General features: G+C 40.0%; 1 protein-coding gene across 1 annotated transcript in view; it reads right to left on the bottom strand.

Annotated features, from left to right (window-relative positions):
- The window catches only part of KCNIP3 (potassium voltage-gated channel interacting protein 3), a 40,715-nt gene extending 22,323 nt beyond the window's left edge, over window positions 1-18,392 (bottom strand). The window contains exons 1-3 of the mRNA XM_072402848.1: window positions 18,275-18,392; window positions 2,263-2,387; window positions 1,230-1,299 (exon numbers count right to left, since the gene is read on the bottom strand). Of these exons, the coding sequence (XP_072258949.1) occupies window positions 1,230-1,299; window positions 2,263-2,387; window positions 18,275-18,377 (298 nt within the window). The 5' untranslated portion in view covers window positions 18,378-18,392. The remainder of the gene's footprint in view (window positions 1-1,229; window positions 1,300-2,262; window positions 2,388-18,274) is intronic.
- Window positions 18,393-22,729: the final 4,337 nt, after the last annotated feature.

Below are 22,729 nucleotides of genomic sequence, written 5' to 3'. Positions count from 1 at the left end.
AAAAAAACCCGTCGACGGCTAGCGACCGGTATTATCCATTATACAGAGCAATGGTGGTTTCAATTGAAAATGGTGGGGGAAAAGGGGAGCAGCTCACTGGGTTCCACTGCATGGTGATATCACTCTGAGATCCATGCTCATTAAAAAGTGAAAATGTAATGTTTGTTTTCCCTTTTTTGGTTGATTAGGAAAGGTTCAGAACCCCTGTTGGGTTTTATTGCTGTCTACTTCCCTGTTTGGGAGGTATTTAGCACTTCACTTTCTTAAAAGTTACTGGGACAAAAACTAATGACAAATTAAAATGCTACCATGTTACAGTTCCATACTGTCTACTCTGTCTGCCTTACCTAGTTCAGACTCACTCTCTAATTTGCCTATTTTCCAGTCCATACTGACCGACCATTTTGCCATACTCCCTAGTCCTTACTTTTTCTTTAGTCTGCCCACAGTGTCCAGTCCTCCATTCTAGCCACACTCTTCAGTCCGTACTTGCTCTATACTTTGCCCATTCCTCAGTCCATACTCACCTTTTACTCTACTGTCTGCCCTTCCTAGTTCGTATTCACACTCCAATTTGCCCATTTTCCAGTCCATGCTCACTGACCACTCTGCCACACTCCCCAGTCCATACTTACCCTTTACTCTGCCCACAGTGTCCAGTCCATATTCACCTTGCACTCTATTCCCTCCCCAGTCCATATTCACCCTCCATCTGCAGCTAATTCTCTCACTTTGGGCACTTTGTTTCACACCTGCCTTGGGATTGAGAGATTCCAGGTAGTGCCCATGTCTGGCAGCATGGTGGCTCAGTGGTTAGCTCTGGTCTTTGCAGCTCTGGCTCCCAGGTTTGAGTCTTGGCCAGGACAATATCTACAGGTTCTCATGTTTACATGGTATGACATTTCCACCCTATTTTCTGCCCTTGTGTTGCAAGTCACCAGTACAGGAAGTGAGGGGACATTTCCCCATCGAGACCGCAGAAACCAATTTTTAACTTGAGAGAGTGTATAACCCTTCACCACCCTGTCCAAAGCCAAAAAATGCAACTTTGTGGCTGCAGATAGAATTTGAATATGAGCAAATACATTTTTCATTACACTGCAAATAAGTTTACTATTAAAAAAAATAACAGGGAATTCTTCTGAAATTTTTAATAATCTGTAAAGTAAGACTTCTTTTTTTCATAGCTAAGATATCAATGTAAACAGAAACAAGAGAAATCCACTGACCTCCTTGTGGAAAAAACTGAGAATAGATGAGCTTAAATGTTTCCTCATCCACCAGTCCACTAGGGCACTCCTAAAAAGAAATAATAACAAAAGAAGTGTTATTAATATTGTACAGAGAGCCAAAAAAGGGGGCATACAGGGTACATGGAACACCATGATAAAGGGATACCTAAGCCACTGGCCACCAATGAAAATGGAGCAAACCAGTGAAGGAAGGCCATTGAACTCAATTTAAGGGGATACAGAGGCAACCAGCATGCAAAGAACCTCCTTACCACCAACATTTAGGGGGCAATGGCCACCATAAATGTTGCACTTAATCCTTTTGGCTGCATTCTGCAAGCTGTGATATGCATTTAACATAGAACCTTTACTCTCAATCCTGCATGTTGTAGAATATAAAGGCCTGAACAGTGCACACTATATGCTGACTGATGCACTTTTTACACCATGTTGTACATTGCATGGTCCTGCATTGTACTCAGTATGCTACATATGACCAATGCATCCTATCATGTGTTGCATGTTATAATGTTTTCAACCGTATGTATTACGTAGTACTTACTGCTGCACTGTATACAATGTATTGTGCATTACATACTCCCGATACCTGGACTGTGTTACATGTGGCGATGTATTGGTTTTCTTTTATCAGTCCTCCAGACACTCATAAATCCCAGGGATCAACAAAATCATACTTAAAGTCCTACCATTAAATTTTTTCTCTGTCTTTTAAAACCTTTAGTCCCATATCAAATGATAGAAGCCAAGGACTGTTGTTCTTTCAGTTAGCAGCATTCTCTCTGCACCGGTCCAATATGCACCCTGTTTTGTCAGAACAACAGCTCTGCTATTATCATGTAGTATGAGCTTGGCTCTTTAAGTACTCACAAAGAGGTCACATTACAGAAATACAGTTCAGTCGACTCCTTCATATTCTTCATTTTGTGCTTATCTTATAATACGGTTAAAGTGTTGGATATTGTTAGGGTATCCATACAAAAAAATAAATATCTCCATGTATGATGCTCACATTTTTAAATCCTCTGTAGAGTGACTGAAGTTCCTTCTTTGTAAATTTGGTGACAGCCTGAAGTTGTTCCAGTCCTTCGGGCTGGTGGCGTACTGTTGATAGCTCCAGTTCGCTGTCACTGCTATCTGCAAGACATGAGAACACGATCACATCTCGTATACAGGATTTTTACAATAACCCAAAAATATTACATGACAACATGATTTATATCTTATGTTAACATAGAATATTATTATGTCATAGAGGAATATTACACCATGCATAAACTATTTAGCCTTGAAGGACTATAAAATGTAAAGTCAGAAGAGGACAGGGGGGAAGTATGGAATGGTAAAATCAGTCAGGTAGGGGCAGAAATATGAACCAACCTAGTAGCTGAGAACAAAAAAATGTTCAAAAAAACACTAACTTGTTGGATCTAACTTTTTTTGGTTGACATAACCTGCGTTTGTTCAAAAGGAGCCCATTTTGGTAAGGCACCAATAAAATTACCAGTATGATTTTGGGTAATATATGGAAACTGGTAAATCTGTTCACAAACTGCTCAAATACAGAAGAAAAATAAAAATGCAACACTAGAAAAAAGTGTTAACTACTAAAACACATGCTAGATTTTCATAGCCTAATATGATCATTTGTAAATTGTCACTTATGCAAATCTAGCATTAGGATTATTGTCCCCTGATGTCATTTATCCATCAATCATGCTGGACCGCCACACCATACACCATTCTGCCAAAGTCCAAGGTACTATACAATGAAGGATGTGTTCATTCGTTCTCTCCATAGAACAGAGCTTGTCTGTACAACTTTCATTCTACTGTCAATGAAAAAAATCCCTATTCCATGCAGCCATTAAAGTGCAACTGTACTAAAAAAAAAAACACTTACCTTTACTACCCCAGAGCCCCCAATCCCTTCATACCTGGCCTCGATTAACCTCCCTAGCGGTTCATTTCTTTCCGGTTTTATATGTCTTAAAGCGGTACATTGTTTTTCATGAAAATGTATTTTACAGTATAATATATTAGTATGAGTATAATAAAGCTTGAAACATAAAATCATTTAAAAAAAAAATTGAATAAATTAAAAAATCTATATATTTAAAAAAAATGTTTAATTTTTTTTAAATTAAAAAAATAAAATACACATTATACTCATACTAATATATATACTGTAAAATAAATGTTCTTGAAAACAATGTACTGCTTTTACACATAAAAATCCAATGTATTGCATTTAATACAGTTGATTTGTACTGAATGCAATACAAATGGATTTTGAATTTCCCGCCCCGCCCGACCAGGACGTAAACACGCACCGACGTCCCCGGGAACTCCCCTGGTGACTCATCGGATGCAGAAGCAGGAAGAAGAAAGAAGACAGAGATCGCGGCGCTGGATGGCGTGGGACCCCGGCAGATCAGGTAAGCGCTGTATTTACTAATCTTCCACAGGTGTTCCAACCCCGAGTGTGACGCAGGGTTTCCACTTTTAGCAACTTTTTTCTACCTCGAGTCACACTCGGGGTTACCGCTAGGGAGGTTAAGTCACTTGCCATCCTGGAATCCTCCTTCGACCTGGTGCCGCCATTTTCTTCCTTTTTCTCCTTTCTTTTAGCTACGTCACCTGATCTCACAGGTCCTTCTCTGCAGAAGGAGCCGCCCAAAGGCTCCTGAAATATGAGATATATTTATCCCAGGAGGGTTTGCGCTCCCATTCAGTTTTTACTGCCGCGGCAGTAAAGAAGAGGAGGGGCTTCCCCAATTTTTTTTTTAAACTTTAAAAAGAAAATAAAAACCCTTAAATAAAAGGTTATCTACCCTTTTATATAAAATAAAAATGTTGGTGATAGAAACGCTTTAAGTTCACCAATTACTAGGTCAAGCAGTTAGGAACTGTGCTGTCACCAACATGAAGCAGTAAAGACAATAAGCAGAGACACAAAGCTTTCTAAAAGTGCCAATTCTGCATTCTAGACTACACAATGGGCCTGATATTTTAAAGTTATCCAAGATTGGAGAAGATAGACAATCATAGGAGAACCTGGGTGACCCAACACGCCTGGAATAGAATTCTTAAAAACCATTTACTTTTAGATGGGAAATATTTTCAACCCTGGACAAGATGCATGCCAGGTTTGCTGGACCAGGTTCTCCCATGATAGTCTATCTTCTCCAGTCATGGAGAGCTTGGATACATCAGGCCCACTGTGTTTTGGTGTGTGCTGGGTGAAAATGTGAAATGCATTTTACACGATACCTTTGCAATGCAATGTGGCTCATAGAAATGAAGAGGGAACTTCCATGCACCCAGGTTCTCCCATGATAGTCTATCTTCTCCATTCTTGGAGAGTTTCAGTGAATCAAGCCCATGGCTATTTGGGCATTAGGAGGCCAATACATCTATTTTTTTTCTTTATTTGCTCTTTCTGCTTGACCTTAAAACAATTCACTATGTTTGGCCATGGTGTAGTACATATAGGACATTATACAAATTGATGTAACCCATCTGTACTTGATGCATGGCATTGTTATTCTTTATCTACCTACTGTATCCTTGTACGTCATGCAGTGCAGCTCAGCCATGTTCTGGTATCAGATATGTCCAAGGGTGCACTGTAACTGCTGAATTGAGTCCTTTTGTTCTGTACATAAGTGGTATTTGTTTTGCTAGAGATCCATTTCCTACTTTAACTCTCTTTTAGTGCTCCCTATAATGCATCAAATTACCACCGAGTCAATTGACTCATCCAGTCTGCCCTGTAATCTTTCCATTTCATGGTATGTAATGTCTGCTTCAATTTATTATCAAGGTAAAGCTGTGTTTATCTCTAGCGTATTCAACCTCATTAAAGGGATTTGTTTCCATCACACACATGGGGATTTTGTCCCCGGTAGACACGTGTTAACAGGCTGAGTAAAGATATGGATGTTAAGTTGTGGCCATTTCTTTATTTAATATATAATAATATAACACAGTAATCATAAATAGGTTATAGGTCCCTGCCCCAGGGGATCAATGTTAGCTGAGGGGCAAATACCCTCTGGGCCAATCCGGTGTAAGCAAATCAGGGTTGGCAATCGGCAGGTGAGATGGCAGCCCATTGCTTTTTAGGTGCAAAGGTTGTCCCAACAGCTGTGATTGATTTGACTGCACCAAAAAGCAAGTTAAAGATCCACCACTTAAGGACATTTATTTGCTTTGTGGTTTTTCCTGGGCTTGAATGCGTCTTTGTGTGTCTCTCACTGTGGATGAGATTTTAAGGAAGAGACTGAACTAACATATGATCAGTGACATTTTATTGTTACAATATACAACCTCTCCATTCATAATACGCTCCTGAAGAAGCCATTTTTACCACAAAACGCATTGAGCTGCATTGGAGGTGGAAATATGTGATTGATGCTACTGTGTAATATTGTGTGATATTTATTGGCAACATTGCTATTGTTGCTACTGGTCGCTATAACTTTACCAATGATGAAGCAATAAAAGGTGTCCATAACCATAAATATGTATTAATTGGTGTCTAAAAAACTCTTTATTTGTTTTATTCCATATCACTGCGCTCTTCACTTCATTTTGTGGGCATCCATCTCTTGCAGCAGATAAAGAAGTCAGGTAACTACTGTAGATGTCTGTCCTCTGCTTGCAGCTTGCGGCATCCCTAGCTTCCCTTGCCTATTTTAGCATCCCCAGCACATAAAAAATATGTGCTGCAGCCAATGAGAAGATTACTTTCTGGCTGTGATCCTGCCCGGCCACTGGTCTTTTTTAGCTTCTCAGGCACTAGTTGCCTCTTATAGCATTTCACTTGGCTGTCCTGCTTGTAGTGTGCTTATCAGTTGGATTAGCTCTTGCTCACTTTGCCTGTTTTCTGAACCTCTGATTGTTTGTTGGCTGGACTGACTTTTGCCTGTGACCACCCTTCCCTTGGATACTTTGTTTGGCAAACTACCTGTGTAGGACCCCTGGTTCTGTAGACGTGTCTCTGCTGGACTCTCCTGTACTGCATCATCTCTGGATCATCTGGTTACTGACCCTGGACTGTCTGACCTCCCATTGTGTCCCCTGTAATTCTCTTGTGGGCTGTTGGGGGCAACTGGGTGCTGGGATAGTACAACTAGTCTCCCCAGGCTGAACAGGGATTGGCTTCTGGTAAGTACTGGTACTGGACTAGACTGTATTAAAATGTGTAAAATCCATGAAATGCATTTAATTTGCCCTAGAAGTTATGTGTTTCATAATATCTCACTTAAATCTAAAATTAAAATTATATTTTATTATCCTGCAAGTCAGCTGGTGTTAAAATCACAGCTCTTACATTAGTAATTAAATTCAATGCACAATAATCCATTTTTGGTTTCCAAAACCCAGAGCATAATATAATATTTTTAGTGCAGAGAACTAACATGATTGGGATCTTCTATTACCCCAGCCATGACCCATCCCCGACACTCATACTGACCCTTACATGTAACACACATATTCCTATTCCCTCTAACATTAAATTCCAACCTAACCCTAAATATTATCACATAATACTTTACTCGCCATAACCTTTAAAAAAGATCTTGCATTTAAAAATAATTTTACCTTCTTAAGATTTCCCCATTTATTTTTAGTAGCTACAAACACAGACCCATAATTTTGGCGTATTTGCCTAGGCACTGGTAACCTTTATCATCCTTTTCTCAGCTGCAAGAATTCAAAATCTTGTGAAAATCTTGTTTAAATGAATCCTTTAATAAACTCTCAGCCCCTAACCTAACACTTGAAATTAACCCCATTGAATTACCTACAAGATGTAGGTAACTACCTCTTGGCTCTATCCCCAAAAATTTACCCTTTAAACCTGGGTTCCTCCAGAGGTTGCTAGGGGTTTCCCCGAGCAATAAGAAGTTTGTGCCTCTCTTTCTTTTTGGCTATTTGTAAGGGCGACATTCTTCTCAATGGCCAGCAATGTAAGAGGAATTCTTCCCACTGACCACCACACTAATATACTGTGAGCTGTTGATATAGTAATTTTAGGAGGGCATCCCTGAAGACCTGAAAGTTATTTCAAGGGTTTCTCTATGTTAAAAAGTTGGGAAAGAACAGTTGGTTTAAATTAACAGTAACTTTACACTAACTACAATACATTCCTCCAACAGAGAGCACAGTTCTCAGTCAGTTAGGCAGAAAAAAGACATTACCCATGAAGTTCAACCCCTAGGGTAATAAACGTATCCCAGATAAAACCCTACTATTAATAATATTATTATTATTATTATTATTAATAATAATAATATTTATAGTATTAATAATAATTACCCGGATTTATATAGTGCCAACATATTACGCAGCGATGTACATTAAATAGGAGTTGCAAATGACAGACGAATACAGACAGTGACACAGGAGGAGAGGACCTGCCCTGAAGAGCTTACAATCTAGTAGGTGGGGGAAGTAACACACAATAGGAGGAAAGCAGAAAGTAGGAGGAAGCTGAATAGGAAGAAGAAAACCATTCCAGAGAGTCGGGGCAGCTTTTAATTACACAAGGAGCCATGCATGTGATGAGGTTATGAGTAAGTCATTAGTAGGTCATTGAAGGAGCAAAGAGAACTACAAAGAGATGCAGCAGAAGAGGAGTGGTGGGCTGGCTGTGTATGGGGTAGGTAGGTGGGTAGGCTGTGTATGGGGTAGGTAGGTGGGAAGGCTGTGTATGGGGTAGGTAGGTGGGTAGGCTGTGTATGGGGTAGGTAGGTGGGAAGTCTGGCTGCAGCATTCATAATTGATTGTAGAGGAGAGAGTCGGGTTAGTGGAATACCAGAGAGGAGGAGATTACAGTAGTCCAGATGAGAGAGACAAGTCAGGGGTGGACAGTTCGATTTGAGTGTCATTATACAGATGGTACTGTAAGCCAAAGAAGGCTATGAGACTACCGAGTAAGGAGGTGTACAGAGAAAAGAGAACCGGTCCAAGGACTGACCCTTGGGGAACACCAACAGGGAGGAGAGTGGGTGAGGAGGAGTTACAATTGAAAGAAACTTTAAAGTAGTACTTTAAAAAGGTCAGACAGATAGGAAGCAAACCAAGAGAGAGCAATGTCACTGATACCAATGGAGCACATGATTTGGACTAGAAGGGGGTGATCAAAAGTGTCAAAAGCAGAGGAAATATTGAGGAAAAGGAGCAGGGAAAAGTTGCCTTGAGATTTCACTCTGATGGGGTAATTGGCCACTTTAATAAGGGATGTTTCAGTGGAATGAGCAGCTCGGAAACCAGACTGGAGAGGGTCAAGGAGAGAGTTGGTGCTCAGGTAATGGGGGAGTCTTTTGTAGACAAGGCGCTCAAGAAGTTTGGAAACAAATGGGAGAAGGGATTCTTCAGGATAGGGAGAATAATGGCATGTTTGAAAGAGGAGGGGTAGATACCAGTAGGAGGGAGAGGTTGAATAGTTTGCTTAGGGTGGGGGCCAGAGTGGAAGAATGGGCATGGAGTAGGTCAGAGGGAATTGGGACAAGCCGACATGTAGTAGATGGAGCTGAAGAGAGAAGAGAAGAGACTTCATCCACAGTAACAGGGCTGAGGGAGGCCAGTGATGATTTACAGGTGGAAGGGGTGGGTATGGTTGGAGTGGCCTGTAAGTGGAGACATCAAGTCTGATTTTGTCAATTTTATCTCTAAACTAGGTGGCAATGTCTTGTGCAGAGAAGGTATTACCCTATAGACACAGTTGATCCAGAGGAAGGCAAAAAAACCCTTATAAATCCCTGGTACAAATTACTCCAATGAGTCCCACCAGCTCCCACTTTATTGCATACATTGGCTGCGCACTGAGAATCCATGCCAAGCTTAAAACTTAAATGCTCCCCGGCAAACCAGGGGGATACCAGAGCAGACACACTTACATGTGTTAGGTCCTATAGTGGAGCTGAATTGTAGAACAAATGGAGCTTAATCATCAAGTCAGAATCTACAATTAAGTCCATTAGAAAGCAAAACACATCTGCATGTGCTTGTTCTATGATTGCCTTTGTTCTCCTGGGAACAATAAAGTTTTGAGCTTGACGTGTTTTCACATTGGATCACATTGGTTTTTCTTGCTGTGATATTTCAGTATGCATACGATCCATCTTTATCTAAACCGGACCTATAGATAAAGGTTGCTATACTTGAATAAATTATTACTATTACAATAATGTGTAGTGTAAAAAAAGATATAGGTTCCTCTAACATTAGCCTATAGTGGGTCACTCTTTTTCAATGATTGAGTATTACAACAATTTTTTTCTATCACCTAGATATTCATTTTTATAATCATTACTCCATCTGAATGGTCTATAGGATTTTCAATACTTATGTTTATGCTGCAACGGAAGGTAACCATATGAATCATGCTTAGGATAGATTTACCATTTTTATATGGTACTAACACTGCTCTATAGGTATATTGGTTATAATGTATTTTTATGTTTTCTTAATACAACAATAGGAAGCCAGTCCAGGCCAGCCTATGATATTTTCTTCCCCCTGAAGAAGCGTGTTCATTCCGCGAAACGCATCAGGTTTAACACAAATATTTGACTGCCATAATTTGAAGCCTTGGGTTAATCACATATCCAATTGCTACATTCATGAAGCTATGGACTGTTTGTAGACATTATGTATGTGTACTGTTGGTATGTTTATCTACTGTAACCTGCTGTAACTTTTGTTACAGAAGAAAAAACTCCTAAAGATTTTGTGCTAATAAAGTTTGTAAATTATTTTATCTTTTGACTGGTACTATTTTAACCCCCTGCTTTATCTGATATCAAGGTTGGGGTATTTGAATGTTTTTTTTCTTATTAATACAATATTATTAATAGATCTAATAGTGCACAATAGAAATTGTATACCCTGGGGCTCAGGCACGGCTATTGCCCCTTTTAGCAGAATTTACTTGTAGCTGTTTGGTAAAAATCCCCATCATTGTCTGACTTTGGTTTAATGACGTTGTTTGAGGATTTCTTGTATAAACTAGACCAGTTCATAACCCTTTGATATCATCTTTTTAAACCATTGTGGTATCTTATAATCATTATTAGATTCAGAAACTATATTCCCAGCCTTCTGACAAGTAGCATCAAATTCATATCAAACAAAATTTAGTATGAAACAGAATTGCTTACAGCTAACCAAGTCTTAAAGCAGCAAAGCAACTCCAAACCATAACATTTCAACCACCATGTTTCACAGTTAGTATGAGGTTCTTGTTCTTCAATGCTGTCTTTAATATCCACCAAACATGCCTATTACTGTGGCCCAAACTTTCTTTGTTTGGTACATCAGTCCAACGTATTGTTATAATGCATGTAACACTCCTGACAACCACCAGCCAATGGGAACATGGGGCAATTTTTACTATATTTCTTATTTTTTAATGGTGGCAGGGAAGTGGATCTTCTGGTTGCATAGAAGTTCCCCTTTATCTCTATCAGTCACATTGCATTATATAAAAATGTATTTTACATTTCCACCTAGCACTGCAGCAAAATGCATCCCAGTCCTCTTGGTGTAAATGATCTAAAAGGTTGGCAAGGAGCAAGATTTTTAGTAATAGAAAACATTCAAAAACATGCAGTTAGGTTAATTGTCTTCCTCCAAAATTGCCAATTGATAGCACTGGTAAATTAAGCAGTACTGTACAAACTCCATAGTCATAAGGGAGCTCACAATCTAATGTCCCTACCATATGTCATTACCACAGTCTCAGGCCAATTTGGTAATTCCTATTCATTCCAATTGCCCCGTCCACACCAGAGCGTTTTCTTGATGGGTTGTAAAGAAAACATATCCTGCAGCATTTAGAAAGTGTTAAAACACCCAAAAATCACTCAAACACTTATTTATGCCCCAAAACACTATGTCACTGATCTGGATGGGCAAAATACTGAAATTTCTACAAGTTTAGAAGTTTTTGAATTGATGTATAGTATATGTCAGCCATTGGATGTCCATAGACTGGGTGCACTTTGATATCAGTATAGAAATAAGATGTCAGTATGGAAATTGCTTTGTGTTACTGTTGAGGTCTTGGGGTTTAATGTTTGGGCTTGAGGGCTTTTGCTGGCCTGGCTGAGGTCAAATTCTTGTGGTCCTGGGGCTATGCATGGTGAGGGTGTTGGGCCTCACCGGCAGGAAAGTAAGTCTTGCCCCCTGGCATTGTGACGCATGGTTGTACAAGGCAGGCAGAGCAGGATAGGCTTATAGGGCTGACGTGGGTTAATGCCAGTCTGGCAGGGGGTTATTGCTTGCTGACCGAGCTGGTGTTACCGTTGAGGTCTGTGGGTTATTGTTTGGGCTTGGGGGTCAAATCATTGTGGCCCTGGGGCTGGGCATGGTGCAAATATTGGGTCTTACCTGCAGAAAAAAAAGTTTTGGCCCCTATAGCTGTGACTTTCAACTGCACATGGCAGGCAGAGCAGGATAGTCAGTGGAATAGGAAAAGGAGAAAGCTCAACAGCAGCAGACAATGTAGCCCAAGCCTGGGGGTTATGGTCAGGCAGTAAATGCTAGTATGGCTGGGGGTTATTGCTTGCTGGCCATGCTGGGTGCTATTGTTGAGGTCTTGGGGCAATTGGTTGGGCTTGTGGATTATTGCTGGCCTGGCTGAGATCAAATTCTTGTGGTCCTGGGGTTGGGCATTTTTTCTGGACCATTGGGGTTATTGGTGGGGGTATTGCTAGGTGTTATACATGTGTATAAGAAACCAGTAAGGTTCTTGTAACTAACAATACATTACCATTTAGCCATACCACATTTGAACCATGCCAAATTTGTATACCCATGTCCCGATTTTGTTTCAGGTTGCCTCCCTACACCCACCTGGGCCCTACATTTTATTGAGAGCTCCCTACCCTATCTGCTTTTAACGGTGGTAGGTGGGGCACATAATGTCCATCTACCTCCTGTAAGCCATGCAATAGAAGAATTACAGCAGATTTATTCTAATGTCACTGCTACACACCAGATCAGGACCAAAATATAGTACCTAATTTATTGAGAATGCTGACTTTTGAGCAATATTCTAAAGGAGAAGATATGTTAAATAAATAGTAGTAGGAAGAAAAGAATAAGAATAGGAGAAAAATAAAAAGAAAACATTGCCTTGGCTTCTATAAAATAAAACCATCCAGTTACAAAGAACAATATTATGCACAAATCAGAAACAGCCAATCAGATTTTACCTTTACCAGTACAATCATTTACCAAGTTATTAATATTTCTTTTCTTGCAATAAATTACTGCACTTTGTTTCAGTGTTTCCATCATGTGTTGGGATTGCCCTTGTATAAATGGCCCCCTCGCTCTTGATGATCCTCTGATATCCCCTGTATTATTGTGCTGACTGCAAAGTGTCATCTTTCAGCGCACCCTCCCTGCAAGATCTCCATTTTCCTGCAAATCCTAACCCCTCCTAAAAATAGACCCAGCTGCAGACTGGGAATAGGTACATGCTGCATATGCAGGCTCGGGATAGAGTTTCTTTAGTAAATGACGCATCGTTAGAGATGGGGTATTGAGGGATACCCTGTGGGAAATAACTCCTTCCTCGCTGGGTATCTTTAAAGCTTCTCTTGTACAAGCTGAAAGAAATAACCTCTATGGTTAAACCTGCAAACTCTTTATTTCCAAAGCTGCTGACATGCCAGTAAGAAGATCAGCAAAAAGTTGGGCTTAGCACTAGAATGCCATATGGCTCCTACAATACATAGTGTAAGGAAAAGTAATACATTCTAAAATATTTGGAAAGGAAATGCTGAATGGATAAAGAGCAAAGCAAGTGTAATATATCTTTGCCTTCATACATATTTTATTTTGACACATTAGATAACACATTAGATAAGATAATCATCTGAGATTTTGTGAAATAACTAGAGGTCAGGTGGTACCCAAGCAGATACTGAAACGCTGGAATAGAAGATTTGGTTGTACATCGACTGCGTATGTCATTGTATCACCAATTCTGTCTGGAAGGACAGACCTGGCACCTATATCTATGGCCGTATCTGTAAAGACCCAGCAGCTACCTATATAGTAGTTATGTAGAGCAAACAAATACATGGAAACCTTTTCTTGAACGATGATTTAGAAGAAAACCGTCTAGGCTGCTCTCCACAGGCCTGGCCGGACAGTAAAGGAAGCAGGGAACTCTGCTATAGAGTGGTGGTTTGTAGACTTGGCTTTCAAAAAAGAAATGCATAATACATTAAGCAAAGTGTTGACTCGCTGGGTTAATCTGCATGCAAAAAAAAAGCATGCAATAGTAACAATGAAATAAAAAAGTACAGAAACAAAAATACCTCTAATGGACTTTATAGATCTTTTTTTCCTAACAACGATTGGGCTGATGTAAGAGTTGGAGTAATAAATTGGATTGTTGTTACTATTGCAGCAATAGAGGCTTGTACAGTGTTAGCTATTGATTAGAAAGTTTGTTGGTTCAATGATAACTGTTGTCAATTATTATTATTATACAGGCTTATGAAATGAAAAGACTAATGGAAGAAAATTGTTGTCTCTTCTGTACAACTGACTGTTATTTCCAGAGGTGCCCATTTGCCAATAAGCGGAAACAGAACACCAGATCATCGGTTAGTACTAGGGTTCAATATTACGCATATAGAAATGTGAAGCTTTGCATGTAAAATTGGAAACAATAAGTAATAATATAGTGAAAAATATAAATACATAAAATATAAATACATAAACAATTGTTCCCTTATTTGTATCAGGTTTCCTTCTTTAGGAAAAGGTCACAGAGGGCCAATGTAAAAAATCTGAATATTTATTCATAAAGCTGAATTTTAATCAGCTGTAAAAATTCACCTTGTAATGTCCTCACCTCCAACAAGGAATGAGCAGCATCACTTATCTAATTTCAGGCTTCCACCCTGCGGGTATGACCGGTCGCACAAAGCCGTTTAACCGATCGGCCAGTCATCATGTACAATGCAGAACCAGCAGTCCTTTATTGTACGCAAGGACATTAAGGGCCCGGTCCACATACCAGCAGTGCCGGGGAGAACATCAACTGCAGGGGAAAAGTGGAATAAGCTAAGTATTTCTGCTTATCCCATTTCCCCTAAAAAATGGGGATTCCACTTCTGCAGTGCAGGGGAATCGGAGGCCCCACTGCAAAACATATTTTTACAGCTTAATCATTACTTATTTTCCTAAGGCAGTGGCCATAGATTACAAGGTGAGGAACCTCTACCCTAAATATATATTATACAGTTTACTGAAGTTCAGATTTACAATATTACAGAAGCGGAGGAAGACATACTAAACATTATTATTACTCCAATTCTTTTTATTTGCTTACTGAAGTTGAGACTGACTCTAGGAAAGCAGTGTGAACTATGGGGATGTCAAATGTATTACCTCTAGGCACACTCAGGAGCTAGGGGATGCCATGAGAGGTTGAGCACTTGGCAGGAAAGACTGTCAGATTTGGGAATTAGAACTAGATACTGAAAACCTAAGATTTTTCATTTGCAAACCTGCAGAATTACAATGTAGGATGGAATATGTGAATACAGGCAGGAGTAGGCCTGGAGGATAGAATTTTCAAATACCTACATAAACCCAGGCATGACTGGTTCTCTTTAGACTGGCTTTATAGATGTCTATATGTTGCTCAATAATTCCAGATGTTGCAATTAGGTAAAGCATAGCTTGTGTTTATTGAAGTGATTCAGGGACATGTGCAGCTTTCTCATTTCTTAGTAAGGAAGAAATAAAACTTTCACTCTTGGAGATGCAACCTAAAACTAAAAGTTTATTTCTCAAAAGAAAATCAAAATCCTGACTTAAAGAGTTGTTTTAGGAACAGTTGTTCTCAAGGTAAGATTTTTCATAACTTTCTGTCTTTGGGACAGTGGTCACTAGGCCTGACAATGGAAACCAAAATGATAAATTCTAACCAAGCTATATCAAATCCAGACTTTAAGCACTAGAGCTGAACTTCTGGTTAATATTCATTGATCTGTCAAAACAAAAAAAAAAAAAAACACCACTGAAATAGCTCTGATTCATTGAAGCATGGGCTCCACAAGACCTATGAAGGTGTCCTGCGGTATCCGGCACCAAGACATTGGCAGCAGATCCTTAAAGTCACACAGCCTCCATCAGCCTGCCTTCTCCTCATAGTGCAATCTGCTGCCTTCACCGGTCTGCTGTCTTCCCATAATGCACCCTGCTGCTTCCACTGGCCTGTCTTTTTCCCATAATGCACCTTACCGCCCACTGGCCTGCCTTCTACCCATAGTTTACTCTGCTGCCCCCACCAGACTGCCATTTTCCTATAGTACACCCTGCTACCTCCGCCAGCCTGCCTTCTAACCATAGTTCATCCTAATGCCATCCATTCCCCAGGTAAATGACACATACCCACCTAGCTATCCAAAATATCTAAATGAAAACATGATTCATCAGACCAGGCACACTTCCTCCATTACTTCATGGTCCCGTTCTAATGTGCTCATGTTGGTGGTAGACAAATGTCAGCATGGGAACTCTGATTGGTTTCAGAGATCTCTCTGTTCTGACACCTTTCTTCATGGTTACCATCAAAGTGAAACTTTTTATTGCAAAGTAAAAATCTGCAAACAGATAAGCTTTGCAGAATGTCTCTTTTATACCAGATATTTTATTTTTTCTTTGGTTACATCATGAAAACATGCTTTGGCCCTCCATAGATATAAAGCTGCCAACTGTAGAATATATTACAAGCAGTTCATCAAACTGTTTAATTTGAGTTTTGCACATCACTTATCCACTAAGCCATGAAGATCAATACCTGCAATAATATGAATTATTTTCCAATCATAACTAAAGGAACCAGTTATATGGATAAAAAAAAATAGATTTTTGCAAATAGTTTATCAAATTATTTTTTGCATTGTATCAGGACCAGGTCAAAATATATGATCTAATAAATGATAATTATTGTGTTTCTCACAAAATCTTTCATTAGGGAAATGGAGACTGAAAAGTTGTACATTAATTTACTACTAAGTAACTTAATCGATAGGCAACTGCATGGAACTTCAACAGTGATTGATGGAAATCTGGGAGGGAAGGGAAATTGTGGAAATCACCATATACCTCCGATCCCTACATAAGTGACAGGCCCATAGATATCAGTGGACACCTCTAATTCCTGGTGAGGTGGAAAAACTGGTTTACAGGATCTGAAAGTCCTCTAGGCCCAGGATCAAAACAAAACAGAGGTTAGAGTTTACGCTAAACACTACAACCATGACATTCTGCCAACCTCCTCATACAGCAGATGCACGGAAATGCCCTTTAAAAAGAATGTTGCAGGACAGAATGATAGAAGATGTGGTTGCTGGTAATCTGGTTGCTGGTCACCTAAAGTCTAACATTTGCTGGATTGCCACCTGCCTGGCTTCAAACATTTTATCCCTCTCCTTCTGTGCTGTTTAATGACAGACAGCAACTGTCAGACTTCAAGTAAACTCTGACTCTCAAGAGACCTCTGACACTCTGGTGTTTCTCAACCAGGGTTCCTCCAGAGGTTGCTGAGGGGTTCCTTGAGCAATGAGCAGTTTGCACCTCCCAGGTCAGTTTAAGTGACTGCAATGATCTTTTTGGCTATCTGTAGGGGTAACATTCTTCCCAATGGCCAGCAATGTAAGTGGAATTCTTACCACTGACCACCACACCAATATACTGTTAGCTGTGGATGTAGTAGTTATAGAAGGGATTCCCTAAGAGCTGAAAGTTATTTAAAAGGGTTCCCAATGTTAAAAAGGTCCAGAAATGTTGGTCTAGTGGCAGGTGCTGGAAATTTCTAATAGTTCAAGACAGATCACTTTTATTAGCTTAATCCATTCATTCTCTTTAGAGGTCTAAATGCACAATTGTTATTGATCTATTTTTAAAAGAATTTGGATGCACAATTTTGGTTGCTAGATATGGCTTGCTTGCTGCTCTTCATGGCCAACTCAAGATTTCACTGGTGAAAAAAATAATGAAGAGTATTGTAAATGATGATTTTCAATGGAGGCCTTAGGATGGTTCTCCATCATGGGAAAAATTAGAACATCCCTTGAGCAGTGGCCATTGAATTGATCGGTAGGGGGTGGTTTCTGTTCCTCTGCACCTTTTGTCCACACTTTGGCAACTGGAGCCATTGGTCCTTACCTATGTGTCTGACCACAGCTAGAGGTGTCCCTGCAGCTCATAAACACCATTAGATGTATTTTTTACCAATGCTAAAAGTCATCATTAATCAGCTTCATATTTTGCAAATATTTTCAGGTAATTGCTGGTGTGGTATAATGATTGTTTTGGCCTATTATCTTCTAATTACCAGTAATAGCATTTTAATTTTACTCGAAGAAAGTTAACCACTCATGCTCTGTTCAGATGCAAACTTAGCACATTTTCTATTTTGCTAACAAAGTGCAGATTGAAATATATTCTGTAAGGGCCAATCTGTGATGAAGTTTTTGTTGTGGTTAATAATTACACATTGTTTAAAGTTCATCACATGTATCTGTTCCTACAGTGCATTGAGTAATTCCTATTTGTTCTGAAGCTGGGCCTTATTTCAAGTACAGTATAAACAGTGTCCTGAATTCTTCCTCGCCTTTAGCTGCTGATTCATATCCCTCTTTCACACAGATTGATCCACATAAAAAGCTTTATAAGAGATGCCAGCTCTCAATGTTTCCTGTCTCTTCCATTTAGGAGTTATTATTAAAGTGCAAGAGAAAAACAACTGTTTTATATAGTCAGTGTTCTGACATTACAAATTCATAGAACTTACAGTACATTAATAAAAGAAAACTTGGTACTTTGTGAGAAATAATAAATACACATAGCAAAGCAAATAAACTCTACAGAATTTTTATTCTTTCAAAAAATATATACTTATATTTATATTAGTTATTGCAACATCTGTTTGCAATAGGATATTCGTAAAGATAAATTATGAAGTTTTTTTTTACCTTCCATTGACATGGGTTCCAGAATCCCAAATTGCTTAAGGACAGCTACAAACAGTACAATAACCACCGCAATGGCAAATAGCTCCATACCATTGATCCCCATGGCTGGCCAGCTTCCCCCAACACGGGGTCCTTGGCACTGGGCATGCAAATTATGATGGTCTCCAGCTCTTCTGACACCCAAGGTAAAATCCTCTATGAGAAATCTGACGTCATGGCTCCAGTGGTGACCAACGTAGAAAATCCAGGTAGCCAAAAAAGGGTCCGGGGTGGGTACCAAGACCCCCCAAACTTCCAGGTTATAGACGAACTGCGCCAGAGTGCCAAGCCTACAACTTTAGCAACTGCACTGATTGCTTTAGGTCAGCATTGCCGTGCTTGAATAAACTCTCAATAACCTTCAAAAAGCTCCTCAAGTCACCAGAAGTGGTCACTTTGGCTGGGTTATGGAGAGGCAACAGGACATCTCTACCTACAGTGTTGTGCAGTGGGAGTCAGCTCAACAACGTCCCATTGGATGCTGAAAAACTATCTGGCTCTAATCAACTTCTCCCCCTCCCTTCCCTATGCATCCCTCTCTCTGATGTGGGATGGGGTGGAGAATAGAGGAGTACCACTCTCCCGTTACTTGCATTGATTGAGATAAAGGTTTCCATAGAGACAACAGAGTGATGGTGTTCATGAAAAAAAAAAAGACTTACCTCAGCAAGCCCGCGGTTTTGAAAAGTGAGCTGCAGGATTTTTCGGCTTTGCACGTGAAGTAATGTGTATGAGCAGAGGTGACAAAGGAGGGAGAGAAAGAGAGACAGAGAAGGAGGGAGGAAGATATTGCTCCTTCTAAGGTCAAATGCAGCTAGTGATGTAAGCAGGACATATTGTTTTCTCATAAACAAAATGCTTTGGCATGTCCTACAATAATACTTCGTGATAACATCTCTTCTGCGCTTTTTACTGTAAGAACTTAAAATGTTATTGCATTCCATTTTAATTGCATTTGTTTCTTGGATAAGTGCTGTTCTATGTGAAGTGAAGGCATAGTTTCTGCTGAGCACACACGCCATTAGATTTAAAGAGCAGTAGAAAAAGGGAACCTGTCTGTAAGGCCCTGGTCCAGCACCAATGCTTACCAGGCGCCAATTCTCCAATCTAAATCTGCACTCTTCACCTATAGGAAGCCCCCTGCTCAGGCTCGGGAGGCTACTTGTGCCGTCTGAGCACATAGTTGCCCCTGAGACTTCAGTGTGCAAAGGATGGCTTCTGGGGAGAACTGGCAGAGGACCAGGAGCCCTCCAAACAGAACAGGGGACACAATGTATGTCAGACAGTCCAGTTGCCAGGTGTTCCAGAGATACTCAGTACAGGAGGATCCAACAGAGGTGAGTCCAGAAACAGAGCCAAGGGTCATGCATAGATATCAGTCTGCCAAAAAAGGTATCCAGAAGTTAAGACCAGGGTTGTAGTGGGGCGGGCAATGGTGGAAATGCCGGGCCCTCACTTTATTCGGCAATGGGCATGTGTACCCACTCCTATTCTCTAAAAAATTATTTGGTGGTCTGCAGCTCTGGCCGGTCTGCCCCCCCCCGTGGGGTCAGGGGAGGGTTGTAGGGGGGGAGCGCACTGGCCAGAGCTGCAGACCATCATATTTACATATGGTGACAAGATCTATTTGTTGATGTTTCCAAAAGACATGACTAAATTATGATTTATAACAAGCATACATCAAGTTCTATAGTAGACCTACCAGCTGCCATGGGCTCCATCTCAAATCTGTTGGAAAAGTGGTGGTGGTATCAGGTGGGTACTATGAAAGAGTGGAGGTATAGGAGGAAGTGCTCATTTTTAATAGAAACAGAATTTCAAATTTTGGGGTAAAAGTTAGAAATTCTTACCGTGAACATTACCAGAGCCATGTGAATGTAGTCATAAATGATAGTAGGTTACAGAGTAGCGAGGTAGATAGTAGGTTATATAGAATCTACTGATGTGACATTAAAGTATGGGAAGTTAGCTGCAAGCCTTTCTATTGAAGGACAGGTAATAGAAGTTGGGATCAGGATGACATCCCTGAAAGCAAAGGAGACAGTGGTGTGATTCACCCTTGTTGAACTATAACCAAGTGGGCCCTCAATCCTTTATCTTCAGCTCAGTCCAGGAATAGAAGTCTATATCGGTTTGCCCAATATTTCAAATCTTGTACTTTATTGAAATAACCAATAAAACCTCATATTTGCTACACAATTTGGACCAAGCAGGTCCTTTCTCAAACCATTTTATCAATGGCAGCTATTAAGCTTGTCTACAATTGTTATTGAAGGTAAAACTACAGATGAAGAAGCAGATACAGATGAGGAGGTCTGGTCTTTATTCACGTTTGATATACTATAAAAGACTTCACATTTCTGCTCAAAAGGGCTCCTCACTTCTCCCGTATTTTTCTCCTACAGGGCTATGGTGATTGCATGGAGCTTCTGCAGGCTGTGCTTTACTGGCATAGACTCAGTCCTTCTCAGGGGCGTAGGCCAAATCAGCAATACCATTTGTCTGGTCAAGGTTTTAGCCTGAGAGAAAGACCATACTACATAAAAGGTCATGAATTTATTTTATGTCTTCCACTGGATAGAAATGTACTCCTATCTGTCGTTGAAGACTTACCTACCTGTCTAGCTTTCCATACACACATGGACTATATTATCCTAACCTGTTGTCTGTACCTCTTTTCTCTGCTCCATTGAGGTGAAGCCACCAGCTTCCTACTACCGGTACCCCCTACTTCCAGGAGTGTCAGATTCCTGGTCCCCCACTTTGGTTCCACCTTTCAAAGCCACGGTATTATTCAGTAATGTGGGGGACCATAATGAGGGACTCCGGAGCATTGTAGGGGAATTGAGAGTGTTGGACTTCTTCAGTTGGTGTTTTCTCTAATATAGCATAAATCAATTGTGGGGGAACAGGAAAGATGAGCTTTACTATCTTTAGGGAGACCTCTATTACATTTTTATTTTACTAACAAGAGTCACTACCATCCTACTTAAAGTGGAACTAAGCTCATTGGTTGGTGTTAAACTTTTGCCATAATGCTGTAGATATTTGCTAATTATGGTACACACTTACCTTTTTTGTGCCCTGCACCGATGGCAGGTCCAGAATCCCATTGCCACTGCATCCCCTAAGGCAACCTTTAGGGCATATTTGCCACCAAATCTTATGGGTCCTCCACAATCTTTTTCAGGCATTGGGTAGCCATGGATGGTGTAACTCCTGCAAGTGCATGATACATATGCCAAGCAAAAAACAAAAAGCCAACAGGAGCAAGGAACAATGTTTTTTTTTTGGCAAAGGACACTTTTTATATCTCTTCTGCCGAAACCTTTTATGTTTAGGGTTTAGTTCCACTTTATAGGATAGAAGCTACAATTTCTTGACTTTTAATGTGGTTTTTATTGTTTAAGATTTGGGCTTTTACAATTTTGATGAGTCCCTGAACTAGAACTAAACTAAACAATCCTATAGACAGAGAAGTGTTGTAACATGCTTCATCCTGGTCGGTGACTCCACAAGGCAAGGATAAGGATGACAGCTTTGGTTTCAACATTAAAACAAATAAATAGAAGGAATGAATCCCCATATTTTTTTATTCCCCACAAAGCATCGCTGAGCCTTTCTAAAACTCTTTGTATTCTATGTTATGTTTATCATTTCCTTATTTCCTTTGCTCAAAGTTCCTTGGTCATTCCTCTCATCTCCCTCACCCCTCGTCTTCATATATTTCCTCCTCTGAATTTCTCTCTCAGCATTTCTGCCAGTGCTGTTATTTGAGCCCCAGAATGAGAGCTAAGATACAGCGGAGATTGATTCCTCTTTCTTTCAATGTAAAATATTAAAGATGTTTAAATGGATAAAAGCTCTAGACAGTGGAATCTATTCTGCATTATACAAATAGGATCCCTGCTCCATTAAAAGCAATACCTTATGTCTAAATGCTGAGAAAGGGAAATAGTTTGTAGGGGACACTACTATTTATACATTACACAGCATGATAATACCAGTGATATATCTAAGAAAGGAAGTGGGAGTAAGGGGTATAGGAATAGGAACTTTTTGGAGCAGCTGAAAAACAGAAGATGGAAGAAGCAGCATATGGAGGTAGATACGGTGAATGAAAGGTAACTTTGCAGATAAATTGCCGCATGATTTATGTATGTGGCTACAGTATATGGATATTACTATTTATTGTGACCAGGCCTTTAAAAATTGGTGGAGAAAGAAAACCAATTGGAAGCATTGCCCATAGGAACCAAGCAGGGGTTTCCAGTGTCCACCTTAATTAAAATTCGACCTAACGTAAAAGCTTTTGTGACTCAGAGAATCCTCAATTCAGTGGTCTCCTTGTATCCAACACTGGAACCATCGCCCTGGTATTTAGTTTCAAAGCCTGCCTTTCCATTTACCTGTATA

This window comes from Pyxicephalus adspersus, chromosome 2 (genome assembly GCF_032062135.1).
Source record: "Pyxicephalus adspersus chromosome 2, UCB_Pads_2.0, whole genome shotgun sequence".
NCBI classification, from domain to species: Eukaryota; Metazoa; Chordata; class Amphibia; order Anura; family Pyxicephalidae; genus Pyxicephalus; species Pyxicephalus adspersus.
This window is presented reverse-complemented; position numbering and strand designations above follow the sequence as displayed.